At 41.1% G+C, this 20,313-nt stretch overlaps 3 protein-coding genes across 6 annotated transcripts; 1 reads left to right on the top strand and 2 right to left on the bottom strand.

Annotated features, from left to right (window-relative positions):
• Positions 1 to 911: 911 nt before the first annotated feature.
• On the bottom strand, positions 912 to 5,963 carry LOC133904847 (pentatricopeptide repeat-containing protein At4g02750-like). Of its 2 annotated transcripts, none has more exons than XM_062346439.1 (5): positions 2,201 to 5,963; positions 1,929 to 2,063; positions 1,750 to 1,843; positions 1,069 to 1,147; positions 912 to 995 (listed from the first exon to the last, which is right to left on the bottom strand). In XM_062346439.1, exon 1 carries the CDS (start codon positions 5,955 to 5,957, stop codon positions 3,753 to 3,755), a length of 2,205 nt encoding a protein of 734 aa, XP_062202423.1. In that variant the 5' UTR covers positions 5,958 to 5,963; the 3' UTR covers positions 912 to 995; positions 1,069 to 1,147; positions 1,750 to 1,843; positions 1,929 to 2,063; positions 2,201 to 3,752. The 2 variants fall into 2 exon arrangements, with proteins under 2 accessions (XP_062202423.1, XP_062202424.1); XM_062346440.1 differs by having other exon boundaries at positions 1,750 to 1,794.
• An 803-nt stretch (positions 5,964 to 6,766) lies between these two features.
• LOC133904619 (uncharacterized) lies at positions 6,767 to 10,935 on the bottom strand. The gene is made up of 10 exons (XM_062346092.1): positions 10,699 to 10,935; positions 10,549 to 10,593; positions 10,024 to 10,190; positions 9,866 to 9,944; positions 9,710 to 9,792; positions 9,401 to 9,530; positions 9,183 to 9,315; positions 8,347 to 8,495; positions 7,923 to 8,118; positions 6,767 to 7,539 (listed from the first exon to the last, which is right to left on the bottom strand). Exons 1-10 carry the CDS (start codon positions 10,933 to 10,935, stop codon positions 7,337 to 7,339), a joined length of 1,422 nt encoding a protein of 473 aa, XP_062202076.1. The 3' UTR covers positions 6,767 to 7,336.
• Positions 10,936 to 12,628: 1,693 nt separating this feature from the next.
• On the top strand, positions 12,629 to 20,065 carry LOC133904712 (uncharacterized). Of its 3 annotated transcripts, XM_062346203.1 has the most exons (15): positions 13,111 to 13,249; positions 13,919 to 13,990; positions 15,476 to 15,650; positions 15,863 to 15,946; positions 16,020 to 16,261; positions 16,333 to 16,570; positions 17,388 to 17,467; positions 17,543 to 17,627; positions 17,752 to 17,883; positions 17,959 to 18,072; positions 18,661 to 18,708; positions 19,040 to 19,124; positions 19,251 to 19,304; positions 19,389 to 19,534; positions 19,566 to 20,065. In XM_062346203.1, the coding sequence occupies exons 3-14, from the start codon at positions 15,483 to 15,485 to the stop codon at positions 19,526 to 19,528; spliced, it is 1,470 nt and encodes a 489-aa protein (XP_062202187.1). In that variant the 5' UTR covers positions 13,111 to 13,249; positions 13,919 to 13,990; positions 15,476 to 15,482; the 3' UTR covers positions 19,529 to 19,534; positions 19,566 to 20,065. The 3 variants fall into 3 exon arrangements, with proteins under 3 accessions (XP_062202186.1, XP_062202185.1, XP_062202187.1); XM_062346202.1 differs by lacking the exon at positions 13,919 to 13,990 and having other exon boundaries at positions 12,629 to 13,249; positions 19,659 to 20,065; XM_062346201.1 differs by lacking the exon at positions 13,919 to 13,990 and having other exon boundaries at positions 12,629 to 13,249.
• Positions 20,066 to 20,313: the final 248 nt, after the last annotated feature.

Here is a 20,313-nt window from a genome sequence, read left to right as displayed (position 1 = left end):
AAAAAAACATAATATTATAAAAGTACTTTTGAAGACAAATCGAGGCGTATGACTTTTACATTTTCAAACTAAATGTTTTGAAACTATTGACGGTCAAAGTTTTAAAAATTTGACATAATATTAATTAAAACATCAAGTATTTATCATCGGAAGAAGTACTATGAGTTAGTAGAACTGTCATTTGACAGACCTTGAGGCTGGCCAGATGCATCTCAATGGTCCTGCTGGACCTGAATTAGACATCAAAGGTGCAACAAATGTAACAAGGTTGCCCGATTCATATCGAAGCATCAGAACTCAGATTGTGTTGCCCAATACAGCAAAGTAAAATGCATCGTAAGAAGAGGTGGAGCATGCATCATCTGCTAGAAACAGTTTTGACTCTGCAAAATCCATATTACACAAATTGTGCTGGTAACGAAGTTAGTACCTTCTGCAAAAAGGCTGTAAGACCATTGCATGGAAAGATTTGAAACATTCCATACAGCAATCTGTGGTCCTGAACTCTGAGATAAAGACATCAAAAACGTGATGACACATATCAAACTGCTGTTCTAAAGCACAATAGCAAATATATATAAGTTGAGGAATAATAAGATACCGATAGTGCCTTCTGCAATGACGACGACAAGCGCGTTATTATCAGGATCCCACAACGTGATGACGGTCTCAGCTGCAACCGCAAGAACAGATCCATCGGCTGAGAAGGCTGCCGTTGTCATAGGTTTCTTCCTGCAAAATTCAATTGTTCAGAATGTCATTTGCAGCACTTACCAATGAAATAACAAATGGAATGATGGAAACCTACATGTATGATTATATAGAAGGTACCAACCAGAAATATAATTACGACTATTTTCTCACAATTAAATATTAACAGGTATGGTTTAAAAGTAAACAGAGTCAACTCACTTGTATGAGCCAACTGATTGGCATCTCCAACCAGAATAATTTATTTCATTACTTGGTTGTGAAGACAAACTTCGGACCCAAACCTGCAGAACAGAACAGTAACACTTAGAAAACAAGGAAACAAGGCGTCCTCTCAAGGCTAACAGACATGCACACCTTGAAGTTACCACCAAAAGAAGAGCTCACAGCCATGTTTCTTCCTGGGCGGAAAGCAACAGCAGAAACCCCATCATCACTGTATGAAAAATCGAATATAAAAGTCAGAACAAATAATTTCTGTATATTTATCACCAACCTTATAAGCATGAACCAACCTGTGAGGCTCATAAATGACAGTGGACAAAAAATATTGCTCAACACTAGAACCATGATTCCAAAATTTCAGTGTAACAAGGCCACCAAATTCTTCTTCGGGAAGCTTGACATCCACAGTGCACATAAAATTGCCATCGATGTACAACGAAACTAAAGAAATGTACATCTGAAGGAAAAAAAGTGAAACAAGTCAAATGCTGAAGCCAAATTCTGAATACCAAACAAGGACAACAAATTATTCAAACGTCCAAGGAAACTCATTGAAAATTAGTTATGCTGCAAGAGGCCGATCAAAAGAAATTTAGGCAAGTAAACAATATGTAGAAAGTGTGTCAACTATATCCATCATAAAACTAGGTAAAAAATGAAAGCAGTATATTTAGTGGTGGGAAACGTTAGGCACATAATAAAGAGATAACAGAAACAAAAGAAGAAAAAAGGAATTAAACGGGAAGGTCAAGAGTGTACAGAAGAAGCTATGTGATTAAAAAAGGACATGTGAAAAGGAACATGACATCTTACCGTGATATCATCAACAGGCTGAAAATTCCTCTCACATACTTGCACCTGAAGAGGTGAACAGTACTGGGATCAGCTTTAGTAAATGGCCATCATGCTAGAAAACAACCATCAATTAGTATACTGGCAATCGGAGGACTGATGAAAGATGACTACTTCCTCTGTTAGGTCAATTGGCTTACCTCTGAAGCCTCGCTATTCTCAAACAAATTGTAGAACTGTATGCTGCAATCTTCCGTTGGTATAGCAACAAGTCTATTAGTGTAATAAAATCCGTACAGATCACATCCACCCAAGTTTGGGGAAGCAATGGGTAGCTGAAGAGATAAACGCAGAAAAGATCATCATGACCTTATAATAAATTCAGCAGAAAGAAGGAAAACATAAAACCGGCGATGCTTTTTAATGGCACAAATTCTCAAAGGACAGAACTGCATATTTTTATGTTACAAACCTTAATTCCAGCAATTGATTTCATCAACTCCATATTAGGCATTTTTAGAAGATAGACTTGGTTATTTGTACATGACACCTGGAATACGAACAAGATCAGCTATACTTCACATAATGGATAACAAGCATGAAACAGAACAGGCCAAAAGTTATAGCTTGAAACACAGGCATGAGTAGCTTAACCAGTTCTACATCAGAAATGCTACCAGCCAAGATTTATGAACCATCAGCCTCATGTTAGGCCAAATACAAAGCGAAAGCAGGACCATTTTACTTCACCTAGTCAGCTCTAATAACATCATTTAACCAGTTCTTAATACAAAGCCATACTGCCCGGGCTTTATGTCATGTCACCTGGTAACTGAATGTTGCTGCACAAGCAGGCGTTGGTAACTCAACAAAAAGCATTAGCTCAATACAATTATCATAGGAACCACATGATACACAGACGACTTTATTTATTAGTTCTCTAGGTTTTCTCACATGACCAAGCAAGCAACAGACAAACTTAAGTCAATAATTATCCCCCATGTTTGTGCAAAAAAAAAAAAGGAAAAGAAGGGGGTAACAAAATTATTTAGACTATTAACACCATCAATATAGACAAAATTGCCTAATGATCAAAGCATAGCTACAGGTGTTAGGAGTAAAACTACTATTCAGAGAAAAATCAGGTACGATACAATAAAAGAGGGAACTTGATTTTATGTATCTAAACCAAAATGCATAAGAGAACAAGAATGAGATCACATGGCAGACCACATCACAACTTGCTGATGTATTTCACTCAAGATTCAATGACCTACTGGAACATCTGATCGCCTTAGTTTCAAACTGTTATTTTGCTTCTAACGATTATTGAAAAAACTTCTACGTAAGGCCGAGACATGAGGAACAGAAGGAAAGTAAACTAAACTTCTATTTACCAACACATTATATATATGACATGCTAGAGTAACAGATTCTAAGAACTTTATAAATCAACAAAATAACTTGCTCTGCTGAGCAATTATAATTGGGTCCTTCTAAACAAAACATGGGATAGTTCAAGAGGTAAAGGGGAAGTAAGCCCCATCAGAAGAAAATTTGAGAAACCACACTCTGCTTGAATGCCAATGCCATGTCGTGCAAGTGTCCGCATCATCATCTTCCCTTACACAGTATATATATGACAAGCTGTAAGGCAGTACAAGCTGAAGCTGGTCTGTCAGGTCCTACAAGGAGAACATTGTGCATGCTGCGGTCAAGTCGTAGCTCGGAGCTTCATCTGCAGATCAGTACAGAAGAATCAGACTCAACTACCAAAGAAATCCACCGGCTTGGTTTTATTAAAGCTGTGCAAAACCCTGTTGTCCCCGCTCTTCACTTGCGATGTATGACATCCCCAATGGCATCGGACGTCCAACCAGCAACCAGGGCATGAAAAGGCAAGAGTTTGGTTCCAACAACAGCCCTAAATTTCTTATCCTTACACTCAAGTTCTACAAATGAGTGAAAACCTACACTGACATCACTGGTGCCAAATCATAGGAAGAGAAGGGGTAAGCCTTAATCTACGTCCATCCAGCTAAACCAGGTGGCTTATGCACACCATTTTCATTAATTGAAACCCTCATCTTTTCAGCTTCATCCCACTTGCCTGCCTCAGCACAGATGTTTGACAACAGCACATAATTTGAGGTCTTGTGCGGTTCCAATTCAAACAACTTCTCAGCAGCAAACCGTGCTAGCTCATGGTTCTTGTGCAACCGGCATGCTCCAAGCAATGCACCCCACACGCCAGCATTTGGTTGGATCTGCATTCCCTGCACAAGTTCAAATGCCTCAGTCAGTCTCCCAGCTCTTCCAAGTAGGTCCACCATGCAAGCATAGTGCTCGGCCACAGGCTTCAGTGAGTACTCTTTTGTCATTGAGTTGAAAAACTCCAACCCTTCATCAATCAGTCCAGCATGACTGCAAGCCGACAAGATACCTACAAACGTGACCTCATCAGGTCTGACATCAATGGCTTCCATTTCTCGGAATACTGAGATTGCTTCACTCCCATGACCATTAGAAGCATAGCCATCAATCAATGCATTCCATGAAACAATATCCTGGCCTACCATCTCGTCAAAGACTTGCCTTGCTTCCAATATCCTTCCGCACTTTGCATATGCGGAGATCAAGGCATTTCCAGCGAAGGAATCGCTGATATGCCCACTCCTGACAAGAAGACTATGGAATTGCCTCCCAACTTGCAAAGCAGCTAGGCTTGCACATGCGCTGATACAGCATGCATACGTAGACCAGTCAGCCCTCGTTGTCTCCCTTCTCATGAGCATGAAATGGTAGAGTGCTTCAACAAAGAGGCCATTCTGAACAAATCCAGAGATAATTGAATTCCAAGATATTGTATTTCTCTTATTCATCTTCCTGAAAATACCAACTGCCTTGCGCATTTGACCATCCTGAGCATAGCCAGCAATCATGGTGTTCCAAGAAACAATATCTTTATTCGGCATTTTCTGGAACAGCACCAAGGCATCATCAAGCATTCTGCACTGGACGTAGCCAGAGATCATTGTATTCCAGCACACTGCATCACGCATCTCAATTCCATCAAAAATCTGGCGGGCCTCATTAATCATCTTGCTCTGCAAATAGCCATGCATCAGTGCAGTCTTTGCTGCAACACTGTTGAAAGGCATCTTGTTGAGCAGATCCTTAGCTTCTTGGAGCTTCCCAGCACGTGCTAATCCACTTATTATTGTTGTCCATGATATTGAGTTCTTATCTGGCATCTCCATGAACAACTTGCAGGCCTCCTCCATGAGCGAGAGCCGCACATACCCATCAAGCATCACATTCCAAGACACAACGTTCCGCTCAGGCATTCTGTCAAACAATTCTCTTGCATCACCTATTCTCCCTGCCCGGCAATACCCATTGAGCAAGGTCACCCAAGAAATCACATTAGGTGATTCGACCTTTGCAAAGAAGCTAGAGGCCGAATCCAAATCCCCAGCTTTCACAAACCCCTCCAGCATCAAGTTCCAGGACACCATGTCCTTCACCATTTCGTCGAAGAATTGCACCGCCCGAACCATTTCGCCGTTCTGGGTGAGCCCCGCTAGCACCGAATTCCAAGAAACCAGGTCGGAGGCCGGCATTTCCCGCAGCAGCCTAACAGCATCGTCAAACCTGCCATTCTTGGCGTACCCGGAGATCATGGCATTGTAGCATGCCGTGCACTTCCTGCCAGGCATACGGTCGAGCACGTCCCTGGCGAGCTCGAGCTCCCCCGCGCGCACGTAGCAGGAGACCATGAGCGTCCATGAGAAGTCGTCCCGGCCGGGCATCGCGTCGAACAGCGCCCGGGCGTCGGCGACGCGGCCGTGGTCCGAGCACGCCGCGATCATCGCGTTCCAGGAGACGGTGTTCCGGCGCGCCATCCCGTCGAACAGGCGGCGCGCTTCGTCCAGACGCCCGTGGCGCGCGAGCGCGGAGAGCATGGCGTTGTAGGTGACGGTGTTGCGGCGGGGCATCCCGTCGAACAGGCGGCGCGCCGCGGCCAGCTGGCCCGACCGCGCGAGGCGGGTGAGCTCCTGGTTGCTACGGAACACCGCGGAGGACGCCACCGCCACCGCTGCGGTGGCCTTGGCCGCACCCGCGGCCATGAGGTGGGAGCGAGCGCTCGTCCGCCAGCCGTCGGCGAGTTGGGGAAGCGGCACCCAGGTCTTCGCGGTGACCTCGGCTCGGCCGCGGCCACGAGCCATGTGGTGGTAGATCTCATCCGGCCCACTTGGATATTGGATCGCGGGAATCATTTGCGATCCGCACGGCCCATTTGGAAACCGGAATGGAATGGGCTTAATCAAAAGAGAGGAATTTTTTTTTGCAGTTTGCTCCCTGTATTTGGGGGTTATGCGGACATCTTCCTTAGGATTATCTCCATATACGGAGGCTTTTGATTTAAAATGATAGTCTCCAGTTTTTTAAATGATGATCCCATTGTCTAAACAAACATTCGCTCCGGTTATGAATACATGTCGCTTTAGAAAAGGTTCGATCAAAATTTTAAAACTTTGTCTAACAATAACTTTCAAAATATATAATTTTAGAATATTAAAATCATATATGTAGATTTGTCTTAAAAGTACTACCATAATATCATAAATTCAATGGATTTTATAAATATATTTTGATAAAAATAGTAGTCAAAACTATATATTAAAGACTATACTTTATCCAAAACAATATGTATTTATGACCGATGGAGTATCATCATAATACAGTGTGAAAATAGATTGAGACATTTGCTATATATTAAAGATCATACTTTATCTAAAACGATATGTATTTATGACAAGGAAGTATTATCATAATGTGGTGTGGAAATGGACCGAGACATTTGCTATATATTAAAGATCATGCTTTATCCAAAACATGTTTTTATGACCCGAGGGAGTATCATCATAATACCGAGACATTTGCTATATCTTGGACTTTTATTAAAAAAAATCCTAAAGCCTTAACATCAATGTCATAGCTTCTTAAAAAAAAAGAGATAAGGGATGAAAACAGATAGGATAAATCCAGATCCTGTTACGATCCGTTTTCCTATATTTTTTCCAACCACTTTCAGATTTTCTGGATTTACACGAAACAGAACGCAAACAGTTACTGTTTTCCCCGACTATATTATCATTGTCCCTATAGGTTATAATCGTAATATTGCGCCATACATCACATCACATCGCACCAAAATTTGCTACTTTTGCTGTTTGAATTACATGTTGAGCTGCCAAGGAAACAATTTTTTGCTACGATCGGTAGATTGAAAACCACTGAGTATCACTACAAAATGGACTTGCTGACAACCGGCACGTGATAAAACAACCAAGCTCAGATGTCCTCAACTGAGCACCGCTCTACCACTGAGCTACTGAGGAATAAGAGGAGATTCAACCTCCTAAAGTTCAACTCGTGCTCTCAACCCATGAATAATATGAGTCCGAAGCTTCTTTGAAGATTGCCTTCTGAACATTGCATATATCGGCTTCATAGCGTTGGGTCAATGTGGATCTCCTTTTGCACTGTAATTTGGCAACAGGCAAGTATACCATCATATGACAGGACAAAACTCCGATGCCTCTCACCCGTTTGCAACTGGTCTCTTCTCGAGCAATGATGACAAGAATGTGGAACATAATTTCGTGAGAGGTGGAAGAACATGAGATGATCCACTGAATATAGTCTCCCAAGGTCTATCTGAAGGGATAAATGGAATTTCTGAAATCCCTTTCATCAACTCCAGTTTTGGAAGCTCTCCATAAATAGACGCGTAACCGATTGGTGCTGAAACAACAGACAAGGGCTTGAATGCTTTGACAACATGCTTTAAAATAAAAAGGACAGGGGAGAAAACAGCTACTTTTCCATAGGCACAGCAAAAATATCCCAAAAACAGTTTCTGAAAGGCATGACATATAACAGGAGATGTGTGCTCTACCATGTTCATGTACCACACAACCATCTTTCCACTAGCAACAGCAAATTCGATTGCAGAGGAGACAAGGTGAATACAACAACAACAACAACAGCCTTTGTCCCAAGCAAGTTGGGGTAGGCTAGAGATGGAACCCACAAGATCCAACTAAAAAGATGATGAGAAAAATGCACAATACTGAATAAAAGATTGCATGTCAAAAAAATGTAACAAAACAATACAATAAACTCACCAGGTTCCTCAGCTTGAATCTTTTTCTCTGTGTGCTTGCTACTCACGAACTCCTCGTTCTTCCGGGGATCAGAGATGATATATTCATGAGAACCATTTACATAAACCAGCGACAGTTCCTCTCCACCCCTTGAGTCATTAGTATTAGCATCCAAAGAGAGACCACCCTTCACAAAAGCAATGCTGCCACCCCTTGCCTTGAAAAAAAAAGATCAAGCAAAGTTATATGTTATTACAGTCCCCAATCCATTATCCTTAAAACAGGAAAATACATGCAGCGGGAAACAAACCAACGAAAATTATATTATAGTCTTATAGAACCAAAGGAACAAGCAATTAAACACAATGTGTGCTACCTAAAAAATACAAGTAGAAACCCATGCTCTAAAACAAGTTGGTACAGCGTACAACTCAGCTAAGCATACCTTCTTTACAGACCAGGAGCCAACAGGGTTTGGATTTTCTGCACCAAAAAGTAGTAATACTCCATCTTGCTGTGCAAGTGTTCCTCCATCGGGACAGCTCAGAAGAGCAAGAACCGCAAATTCATTCCCTTCTGGCGAACAGCATGCAGCTGTAAAAAGCAAAGATGAGAATTAGATCAAATGTGCATGCTCATTGAGTGCAATTTGTTTTCACAACCCCAACTGCCTAACAACATTTGAAGTGTTGATACATAGAACAGGGCTATTGATGAGTACTACTGTGATAGCAACATTCGTATGCGATGGCAATGGAAATGAGTTACTAGAACTGTCATTTGACAGCCCTTGAGGCTGGCCAGATGCATCATAATGACCCTTCTGGAACTGAATTAGACATGAAAGATGCAACAACTAATGTAACAAGGTTGCCCGCTTCACCTAAATGTGCCTCTACAGGCATGACTAAGCAACTTGATCAATATTGAAGCATCAAAACTCTATGTATCATAAATTGAAGTGTTGATACATAAAACCAGGCTAGAGATGAGTACTACTATGATAGCAACATCATGTCAGTGGAAATGAGTTACTAGAACTGTCATTTGACAGCCCTTGAGGCTGGTCAGATGCATCTCAATGGTCCTGCTGGAACTGAATTAGACATCAAAGGTGCAACAAATGTAACAAGGCTGCCCGATTCATATCGGAGCATCAGAACTCAGATTGTGTTGCCCAATACAACAAAATAAAATGCATCGTAAGAAGAGGTGGAGCATGCATCATTTGCTAGAAACAGTTTTGACTCTGCAAAATCCATATTACACAAAAGTTAGTACCTTCTGCAAAAAGGCTGTAAGACCATTGCATAGAAAGATTTGAAACATTCCATACAGCAATCTGTGGTCTTGAACTCTGAGATAAAGACATCAAAAACATCGATGTCCCAATGAAAGAAAGATTTGTAACTGGCTGCAAATTCAATAGGAGACACATATCAAACTGCTGTTCTAAAGCACAATAGCAAATATATATAAGCTGAGGAATAATAAGATACCGATAGTGCTTCTGCAATGACGCCGACAAGCGCGTTATTATCAGGATCCCACAACGTGATGACGGTCTCAGCTGCAACCGCAATAACAGATCCATCGGCTGAGAAGGCTGCCGCTGTCATAGGTTTCTTCCTGCAAAATTCAATTGTTCAGAATGTCATTTGCATCACTTACCAATGAAATAACAAATGGAATGATGGAAACCTACATGTGGATTATATAGAAGGTACCAACCAGAAATATAATTACGACTATTTTCTCACAATTAAATATTAACAGGTATGGTTTAAAAGTAAACAGAGTCAACTCACTTGTATGAGCCAACTGATTGGCATCTCCAACCAGAATAATTTATTTCATTACTTGGTTGTGAAGACAAACTTTGGACCCAAACCTGAAGAACAGAACAGTAACACTTAGAAAACAAGGAAACAAGGCATCCTCTCAAGGCTAACAGACATGCACACCTTGAAGTTACCACCAAAACAAGAGCTCACAGCCATGTTTCTTCCTGGGCGGAAAGCAACAGCAGAAACCCCATCATCACTATATGAAAAATCAAATATAAAAGTTAGAACAAAAAAATTCTATATATTTATCACCAACCTTATAAGCATGAACCAACCTGTGAGGCTCATAAATGACAGTGGACAAAAAATATTGCTCAACACCAGAACCATGATTCCAAAATTTCAGTGTAACAAGGCCACCTAATTCTTCTTCGGGAAGCTTGACATCCACAGTGCTCATAAAATTGCCATCGATGGACAATGAAACTAAAGAAATGTACATCTGAAGGAAAAAAAAAGTGAAACAAATCAAATGCTGACGCCAAATTCTGAATACCAAACAAGGACAACAAATTATTCAAACGTCCAGGAAGCTCATTGAAAATTAGTTATGCTCCAAGAGGCCGATCAAAAGAAATTTAGGCAAGTAAACAAAATGTAGAAAGTGTGTCAACTATATCCATCATAAAACTAGGTAAAAAATGAAAGGGGTATATTTAGTGGTGGGAAACGTTAGGCACATAATAACGAGATAACAGAAACAAAAGAAGAAAAAAGGAATTAAAAGGGAAGGTCAAGAGTATACAGAAGAAGCTATGTGATTAAAAAAAGGACATGTGAAAAGGAACATGGCATCTTACCGTGATATCATCAACAGGCTGAAAATTCCTCTCACATACTTGCACCTGAAGAGGTGAACAGTACTGGGATCATTTTTAGTCGAACAGCTCCCAGGCGTCGGCGACGCGGCCGTGGTCCGAGCACGCCGCGATCATTGAGTTCCAGGAGACGGTGTTCCGGCGCGCCATCCCGTCGAACAGGCGGCGCGCTTCGTCGAGGCGCCCGTGGCGCGCGAGCGCGGAGAGCATAGCGTTGTAGGTTACGGTGTTGCGGCGGGACATCCCGTCGAACAGGCGGCGCGCCGCAGCCAGCTGGCCCAACGGCGCGAGGCGGGTGAGCTCCTGGTTTCTACGGAACACCGCGGAGGACGTCGCCGCTGCGGTGGCCTTGGCCGCACCCGCTGCCATGAGGTGGGAGCGAGCGCTCGTCCGTCCACCAGTCGTCGTGTCGGCGAGTTGGGGAAGCGCCACAGCACACAGGTCTTCGCGGTGACATCGGCTCGGCCGCGGCCACGAGCCATGAGGTGGTAGAGCTCGTCCGGCCCACTTGCAAACGCGACGAAAACGGTTCTGTTATTTTTCTGATTATATTGTCGGTATCTCGTTTTTAATTCAGAATTTTCTGTTGATTTATGTTTTTCTAATCATACTTCACAAATTATAATATAGCCCCTGAACCAAACCTTGCTGGCTAATCCAAACATCACTCTTATACCAAACTTCACCCAAACCCTAGTGGCTCAATCTCAATTGATTGCCGATCTACCAATATTGTCTAAGCTCTTGTGTTTGCGTCGTCTCTAACCCTAATTTTTGTGTTTAGTACTCAAGTTACGATATTGTGACTTTTTTAAGTTGAGACTTATGTCATTACATGATCTATCTGTGTATAGTATAAATTATTTTTATTGATGTGAATTAATTATATATTGCGTTTATGTTTAAAGTTATGTTTCTATGGTTGGTGTTTTCAAATTAAATTATTAGTTTATGATTGATATCAGCGGATTTTTGTTTAGATTGGTTCATTTTTTATTTCTCGAGTTTGATTATGTTTTTGAGAGAAAATATGAAAATATAAATAGTTAGAGTTTTTTTTACCATTTCTGTCTGTTTTTTATATGCAGGCAAGGGGCTTGTGAAAAAATAGTCTTATTTATGAGAATAAGGGTTATTATTCAAGCTAAGATAAACGAGCAAGTTTTAATTGAACTAACAAGTTCGTTGAGCTATTTGATTAAATTGGGATATGGCGAATACTATTATTTTTTGTTTCCCTTTTCAGTCACCACGGGCGTGAGGTCAATCATTTCTAGGTTTTTGAAGTTCTATTGATTTTTATACAAATGTTAATATAAGTGGGGTTTTGAAAAACTCCTGTATCAATTGGCATCACAACTTACACCAATATTTGTCACTGGCTCGTGGGGTTTTGAAAAACTCCTGTATCAATTGGCATCACAACTTACACCAATATTTGTCACTGGCTCGTGTGATCAATTTTTGTGCACAACTAACTAGCCTTTATCTCCTTGGGAGGATGTCATAGGTGTTGTTAGTCTATCTACTTGTTTGCTCCTTCTTTAGGTTTAATGGTTTAATTGTTGAGTTTATGCTTCAAATACATGACACTTGATTTTTTAGCCGCTTCTTAGTTCTCTAACAAAGCTACATATTACATGCATTTAGTTCATATAATGAATAGTAAATTTTACAATGACCACTCATGATTCATGAGACACAAAAATACTATGAAATCTAGAATTTCTTTGAAATTTCTAGTCAGTTATTGTAAAAAATCTAGATATTAATCTATCATTACCTGTGAAACTTTTTACTAACATAAAATCTATAATTGTAACTATAATACCAGATAAACTCTTGGGACTAACCTAGAAATATATAACCCTCCTTTTAACAAGGCAATTAATTTTTTATCACATGACTTCGCTTATTTATTATTTTAGTCTATATTTATTAACTCAGACAACATTATATCTTAGTGACTTGAGTGATATCGTAATAAAAAAGTCGACAGGCTTATATTTTATTGACTTGAGTAATATCATAATGAAAGTGTTCATCTAAAAAAAATTCTTTTTTAACGAAACAGAGCAGCTCGTCGTCGTGATTGGGCGAGGTCAATCTTCCTCGGCCAACGTGGCCGCCGCGTCCGCCGTGCTGCTGCTGCGGCTGCTTCGCATCCTCTCCGCTCTCGCAGCCGCGAATCGAAGTGGGATCGAAGAAGCCACCACCGCGCGTGCCCACTTGCCTCGAGCGCGCAAAGTTTATCGGCGCAGCCCGAGCGAATCGCGGCGCTCGTGCTCCAAACCCTAGCCCACTCACCAGCCCGCCAGATCCGGAGATCCCGCACGGAGGCGGAGGCGCGGACCCCGCACCCAATCACACCCTCGCCCGCCTGCCTGCCTGCCAATGGCACCGCCTCGGCCCTGATCCGATCCCGCCCCTCGCCGAGACCCGCGCCCATGGATTCCGCCCGGAGCTGGCTCCAGAAGCTGCAGCCGCGGGACAAGGACAAGGAGCGGGGCAAGCCGGCGTCATCGTCGCCCACGGGCGGGTCCGCGAGGAGGAGGGAGGCGATGGCCGCGGTCGGGGAGGAGGCGCTGTCCAGCGCCACCAAGCAGAAGGTGGCGGCGGCCAAGCAGTACATCGAAAACCACTACAAGGCGCAGATGAGGTCGCTCCAGGAGCGCAAGGAGAGGTCAGTCGGTCCCTTCCCGCTCCGCTCGCGGGTTACGCTGCATGGAAATCGCAATGCGTGTCCCTGGGTTGGGATTTGAGGAGTGTCGGTGCGGAGTTATCAGATTGGTGCTCCGTTTGGTCGAATCCTTGAGCTCTTAGATTTTTTTTTTTTTTTTTTTGGTGATCTGTGCGAGAGTAGCAGTTTAGCTGGCTGCATTGTAGTGGAAATGTACCGATATCACCCGTGAAGTACTAGCTACTAGCAAGTGTTGACTATTGAGTGTGCTACTGGTGCACGCGCATCCTTTGGGATGCACTTGTCTAATTTTGGATATGTTGGGCTAGATTGGTGCGGCCATGGCTAAATTTTAGAGCAGAGGTGAACAGTTAACGCCTGTAACTTCTTTTAGGTTCGTGGCTATTTGTCTGCAGTGTTCTAAAACACGCTAGGCACCAGGGGCGCTGAGCACCTTTGTTTGCTTAGGCGGGCTAGTGCCTTTCAGAAATTGATTGTCTGTAAATTGAATTTCGGAAATGTTTTCAACTAAGGACATGTATCATGAATAATAAATACCCATGGTGCTTTTAGGATGATGAAGGGTAAAATGATTCTAATTTTGGCATGGTAGAAGATAATACTGCGTTGTATAGTGCATATCATCAAATAAGTTGCTGTGCATGGCTGTAGTGTTGTGGGAGCAAAACAGGATCGAAGGAGGTAAACGGTTGGGCTACCTGGACAAACCTAGGTTGAAAGGAGGTAAATGGGTGCATCAGCTCCAATTTTGTATCCCAGCATGCAAAATACTGTACAACTCCATTGATTTGGTCTAATGATAGATGTTGCTTACTTGCTGTACTTGACAAGTGACAACAAGTTTTAAGTAGTTGTTTGCTCATGATGGCATTTCCATATGTGCTGGAAAATCAATCTAGTTGTGAAGTGGTGCACTTGGACTTGGCCTCGGTCTTCTATTAATTGCTAAGTGGCACTTATTATTATTAGGTTTTCTAAATCCTTTTTAGGAAAGCTGGGGATATGTAGGCCTATTTATAATTCATCTGTTTGCAAAGGTTGACCAACTGCAAATCTTTCCTTGGACTGCAAATTAGAGTAACCAGGCTGAAGGCATCCTACATAAATATTAATGGGGGTAAATATAATTTATGGCCAATAATGAGGATAAAGTCCACTTATGGAAAAGGAAAGAAATCACAACTAGTTGACAGCTGAGGGTACCCCCAAATTCCCTTCAGTATCCCCTTTGGATTGCATCAGCGCTGCCAATGCATACAACTTCATATGGATTATGGAACTACAACCTGCGGTTGCTTTCTAAACTTTGATATTAAACCCGGATGATCTCTCGTCATACGGGACATCATCTTCAACTTCTTGTAGGGGCAACTTATCTTCTTGGATACATGAATGATGCAATACCGCTATTGCATGAATTCTATGTCTTACCATGGTTCTTGTTTTTTTTTATAATGGACCAGGAAACATTCATCCTAATGGTTGATGTGTATTGTAAATATTGTTGCGGTTACGAGACCAGTTAGTGAAAGGAGGCTTCGGTGGTTGGGATGAGTGAGGTATTAAACTGTAATCCTTGGTCCTTGGGAAGGCTGATGACTCAAAGGGTAATAAAACCCTTTGTGCATGACAGTTCGGGGTCATCCGGGCCAGAGATCTCTTGATGATGCTTTGAGTGGGTACCCTTCAAGACATACGCCTCAGCATATCTCCCTCTTCATATTCCCTTCGACATACACTTTACAGCATGCTCCTTTGATACATTCACTTTGGCGTTTCTCTTTGAGGAGCTGTCTTTTCCTTGTGCAATCTCTTCAGGAATCCCCTTCTCACAGGCCAGTTGGAGGCCTGGGGTTCCTCCCCCTCAAAAAATAGTTATTTCACATAGTGCGTTGAAATTATGAACACACTTTTACTAAGATGCTTTCCTTTTCTTTTGGGAAAGTCTGTTCACATTAGTAGTTGGGGAAGATGGTATGCAAGAACAAAGTGTCTAGCATGAAGCATCGAACTAATGCATTGCGACTTCATAGCTGTTCGCAGTTCTATTTTTTCCATATTTTGTGCTTGGCGTCTCAATTATTTGAGGCCTGGCGTAGGTCTCACCGCTATATATTGTTTCTGGATGAACACCTTTGGCATGGCTTAGATATTGTTTAGTTTCCATACTTTCGCTACTACCCATCTTAATATCAACCTATATTATAGGCGTTGGATGTTGGAGAGGAAGCTAGCAGATGCTGATGTATCTGAAGAAGAGCAAAACAATATCCTTAAGGATTTAGAGAAAAAGGAGACAGAATACATGCGCCTACGGAGGCATAAAATGGGTGTTGATGATTTTGAATTGCTGACCATTATTGGAAGAGGTGCATTTGGGGAGGTAATGCATTTTTTTTACTCGTCCTCTTGATTCCTGTATTGATGTATATTGGGTCTTGTGTAATAAACATCAGTTTACTGAATACCTTGAGAAAACTGAGTTTTCTTGTGGTACATGCAGAATATTTTTCTAGTTGTCCTAGAGAAAATATATGTTCTCCGCATGCGCCTGCTGCTTACCTCCAGTTTATACTTCATACTGATATTTTGCAGGTGAGACTTTGTAGAGAAAAAGCTACATCCAATGTGTATGCTATGAAAAAGCTTAAGAAGTCTGAAATGTTACGAAGAGGCCAGGTACTTCTTGTTTGTTAACTCTAGTAAGCAGGTGATGCAGCAAGCTTTTCTTTTTCTAATGTGTCATTTTTAGGTTGAGCATGTGAGAGCTGAAAGAAACCTCCTTGCAGAGGTCGATAGTACTTACATAGTTAAGCTCTACTGCTCATTTCAAGATGACGAGTTTCTGTACCTCATTATGGAGTATCTTCCTGGTGGTGACATGATGACTTTACTCATGCGCAAGGACACACTGACAGAGGATGAATCTAGATTTTATGTTGCAGAGACAATACTAGCTATTGAATCCATTCACAAGCACAGTTATATTCATAGGTAATATATACTTACAAACACCCTGTATAGCAATTGCAACTTGGTACTCAATCTTTATTATATGTTTTCAGGGATATCAAGCCTGATAACTTGCTATTAGACCGAAGTGGTCACCTGAAGCTTTCAGATTTTGGCTTATGCAAACCTCTAGATAGCAGTAGCTTCCCAAATCTTAGTGATCTTGACTCTGCTGCGGGAAAGAGCTCCAATCCATCATTAGATGGTGATAAGCAATTAAGCAATTGTACTGCTCCCAGGCGGACACAACAGGAACAGCTATTGCATTGGCAGAAGAATCGGCGGATGTTGGTAGGTTACATGCGTGATTAGCTATAAAAACATTCAACTTTCATCATTTCATGGTGGATATAGCACACAAACCTTGACTGATACTCTAATACACAATAAGTTGCCATCTATCCTCTTGTCAATCTGTTTTGTTCTAAGGAAGGCCTTTTTTTCGTGTGTGTAGTTCTTATAGTCAAGCCTCAAATTCAAATACTCCCTCCAGGGTTGCGTGCAGTCAACTGTTTCAAACTTTGGCTGCAAATTACTTTTTATGTATTGAGTTTGGATACTTAAAAATGACACGGGTAGATTTGTCTCAAAAAGTACTTTCATAATAGTATATTTTTGCTATGTTTTATCAATATATTACAACAAAAAGTAGTAGTCAAAGTTATATTTTGGGAACCGTGTCGATGACCAAAACCAAAACGACACTTATTTCGGACCGGAGGGGGTACTTTTTATACCTAGATTGCTCAGTTCTTACACAATGTAGTTGTGAAGTGGCACTAACGAGCTGAAATCATGCAATTAGAATTTAGAAGTCAAGAACATCTAGAGACACTCGATTATTATATATACGAAACATGATGATATGACGGATATGTGAAATGCATTCAAGATATTAATACCTTTTTGAGCAACTTCCACCGGTATAGGGCGATAATGAAATGCCACATAAGATGAAAATGAATTTCCCTAGTATATTACATATGCAATGGTTAAAATGAGGGAAATTTGGCCGAACATTTCAAATACTATCTGTTTGACAATCATTATCACTGTACTAGTTCATATCCTTGGCTCTGTTTATATCTATATTTCATGAAATTTGTAGGCTTATTCTACTGTTGGTACACCTGATTACATTGCACCAGAGGTATTATTGAAGAAAGGATATGGGATGGAATGTGACTGGTTAGTGTTTTATTCTATGTACTTGTGCAGTGCATGTCCAATGATGTCCATTTTTCTTAGAGTTGGATTTTATAGGTGGTCACTTGGAGCCATTACGTACGAGATGCTTGTGGGGTATCCGCCATTTTATTCTGAAGATCCAATGTCAACATGTAGGAAGGTAACTTTACTTGCTGTTTTTATGTCACTTATGCAATTGTTGCATATTGTCAAGTCATGTCCTTATGGAATAGTTGTGTTTTGTGTGAATCCTTCTTAGCTACTTCGTTAATGCATTTTTGCAGATAGTGAATTGGAGAAATCATCTAAAATTCCCTGAAGAGGCCATACTTTCATCTGAAGCTAAAGATCTCATTAGCAAGCTGTTGTGTAACGTGGATCAGAGATTTGGAACAAAAGGTGTGCATGAGATAAAGGTGAGAATTATTCAGATGATTTGCATTGATACGTAAGTATGAAAATTTGTGATTGATTGCACAGTGTTCCTGCAGGCACATCCATGGTTTAGAGGTGTTGAGTGGGAGAAACTATATCAGATGGAAGCGGCTTTTATTCCTGAGGTTAATGATGAGTTGGACACACAAAACTTCGAAAAGTTTGAGGAGGTGAGGTGCTATTCTCATAGCAATAAGCTGAAACAAACAGGGCCATAGTGTACAATCTGACTGTGCAAAGGCGACCATTGAGTAATTTATAGCAAAAGTTCAAATGGTTTGGAAGCTTGAATATTTCCTTCTATCATGAGATCTTTTTTTTTGGTTGCGTAGTTTGCTAGTTGACAAGATCACAAGCCTACAAGAGTGCATTTAGGTGGAAACTGCAAAATTGTTTGCAGATCTGGAGCTTGAGCTCATGGCATCTGAACAATGCCAGCATAGGCATCCAGCATGCTGGGACCTCTCCATTAGATTAATTAGCAAGTATTTGTTTCAGGATATAACCAGCCAATTATCTACTCTGCCTGTCTGCCATATTTGTTTGATCAAGTTAGACCATGCGTAAGCAATTTGTAAGAAAGAGCCTCATGTATTTGCAGTAAATCTTATTATACATCATGCTTGCTTAAATTATATCGTGAAGAAAATGTACTGTGAGATGGTGAAAAGTGGTAAATTGGTTGGTTTAAAACATCTTAGTTCTTGTAATCTGGCCTTCAGTGCTTGCTTACATTTATGCATTTGGTATTTTCACAGACTGCTCTTCCGATGCAAACTTCATCAAAGGCGGGTCCTTGGAGAAAGGTATTGTTGCCTGGATCATTTGAATGTATTTGCATCTATCGCCAATCATTCAGGAAGACTACATTTTTTATTTTTCCTTAGTAAAGTATAAAAATCAGCAAGCTGAGGAATGGGGCAGTTCAGTATCAAGATTTCACTCCTAGGCCATTAACCCCCTTTTGCTTTCAAATCTGTAATACAGTTGTTTCAGAACAGTAATGATTTTCTTGCTTTTGTTATGCCACGAGAGTCATGTTTGCACTTAAAATTAAATTCCTTAGCCTTGACATCTTATTCTGTTGAATCATTGTACTTTAGGATAAGGTTACTGATTAATTCTTCCTTTGTCTAGATGCTTTCCTCCAAGGACGTGAATTTTGTTGGTTATACCTACAAGAACTTTGAAATAATGAATGATCCTGAACTTCCAGGAATTGGTTTGAAATATTTCCTGCTTCACACCTCCCATTTTTTTTCCTAGTTGAACTCTTTCCCAAAAATGGCTTGGGCATTATTTTGTGCATTGCACATCTTTTTGAAGTATTCTCCTTTTGACTTTGCAGCTGAGTTAAAGAAAAAGAGCAAGCCAAAGCGACCAACCATCAAATCATTATTTGGTAACTACCCGCAACACTCTCTTTTGAGTTCTTGTGGCCAACTTTTTCATAGCATTTACATTGCATTTTCTGACATCTGTATAGAGACTGCTGATAGTGAAGATCAGCCTTCTGAAGGGAGCTTCTTGAACCTATTACCCACGCAATTGGAGTTGCCGGAGAGCCTTGAGCCCTCGCCTCACTCCAGTATCTCTTCTGAGGATTCCCAAGCACGACATAGGTAGCAGGAGGTATATGTTTTCACGACATAGGTAGCAGGAGGTATATGTTTTCTGGCACCTGTCAACTGTAAACTGAGGTGAAAAAAAGCAAGACTTAGGGGCCTTTCACAAACGGATGGATGGTAATTTGCAGAATCAAGTGGCTATTCAGAGGACAAGCTCCATAAAGTTTGATTTTGAATAGCTGTTTGAGGTACCCCAACAGCCAGCTAATGTGGCAACACCATCCTGTACATTTTTTTTATTGGTTTCAAAGTTCCTTCTGTGTAGTTTGGTTGTCATAGAGAGGGAGGTATTTGTTTTCTGCCATGTAAATTTCTAGATTCTACGCGTTGCTGAGATTCATTTTTTCGTTGGAATATACCATGGGGTATGCTGCCAGTTTTTTTTTTTTTTGCGCAGAAATTTGCATCCTCACATTGTAATAAGATTTGTGACAATGTAAAGAAATTGTGAGTGATAAGCAAGGAAGTTGTATTGCAATTGATACTCTGTAAAAAAATCGCTACTTTATCTTCTATATAGTAAATTGTTTTCTTTGATCTAGTTCTGCATTATTGTTCTATATGCATGCCAATTTACTTTTAGCTTGTATTTACTATCTCAGTTTTTTTTTCCGGCCCGATCAAAGATATTCTAGATCCCAACGACGATTTGACACAGCTCGGACGCCTAGGGTGTCTGGGTTAGGGCACTCGTAGTAGAACCATTACTTGTGTCATTTCGATCACAATGACTTGGTGTTGATGTTAATGTACTTGTCGGCTAGGCTCTTGCAGAGGCGGAAG

This window comes from Phragmites australis, chromosome 22, assembly GCF_958298935.1.
Source record: "Phragmites australis chromosome 22, lpPhrAust1.1, whole genome shotgun sequence".
Taxonomy (NCBI): domain Eukaryota; kingdom Viridiplantae; phylum Streptophyta; class Magnoliopsida; order Poales; family Poaceae; genus Phragmites; species Phragmites australis.
This window is presented reverse-complemented; position numbering and strand designations above follow the sequence as displayed.

What these genes read in the sequence shown, in the direction of transcription:
- LOC133904847 (XM_062346439.1), bottom strand. Translation starts at nt 5,957, where the DNA reads ATGGCTCGTGGCCGCGGCCGAGCCGAGGTCACCGCGAAGACCTGGGTG.
- LOC133904712 (XM_062346202.1), top strand. Translation starts at nt 13,014, where the DNA reads ATGGATTCCGCCCGGAGCTGGCTCCAGAAGCTGCAGCCGCGGGACAAG. An exon ending in AGAAGAATCGGCGGATGTTG is followed by an intron (nt 16,571 to 17,387) that starts GTAGGTTACATG and finishes TGAAATTTGTAG; the next exon opens with GCTTATTCTACTGTTGGTAC. An exon ending in ACTTCGAAAAGTTTGAGGAG is followed by an intron (nt 18,073 to 18,660) that starts GTGAGGTGCTAT and finishes GTATTTTCACAG; the next exon opens with ACTGCTCTTCCGATGCAAAC.
- LOC133904619 (XM_062346092.1), bottom strand. Translation starts at nt 10,935, where the DNA reads ATGGCAGCGGGTGCGGCCAAGGCCACCGCAGCGGCGACGTCCTCCGCG. An exon ending in GGATGGCGCGCCGGAACACC is followed by an intron (nt 10,594 to 10,698) that starts GTCTCCTGGAAC and finishes TCACCTCTTCAG; the next exon opens with GTGCAAGTATGTGAGAGGAA. An exon ending in GTCATTTATGAGCCTCACAG is followed by an intron (nt 9,945 to 10,023) that starts GTTGGTTCATGC and finishes TTTTTCATATAG; the next exon opens with TGATGATGGGGTTTCTGCTG.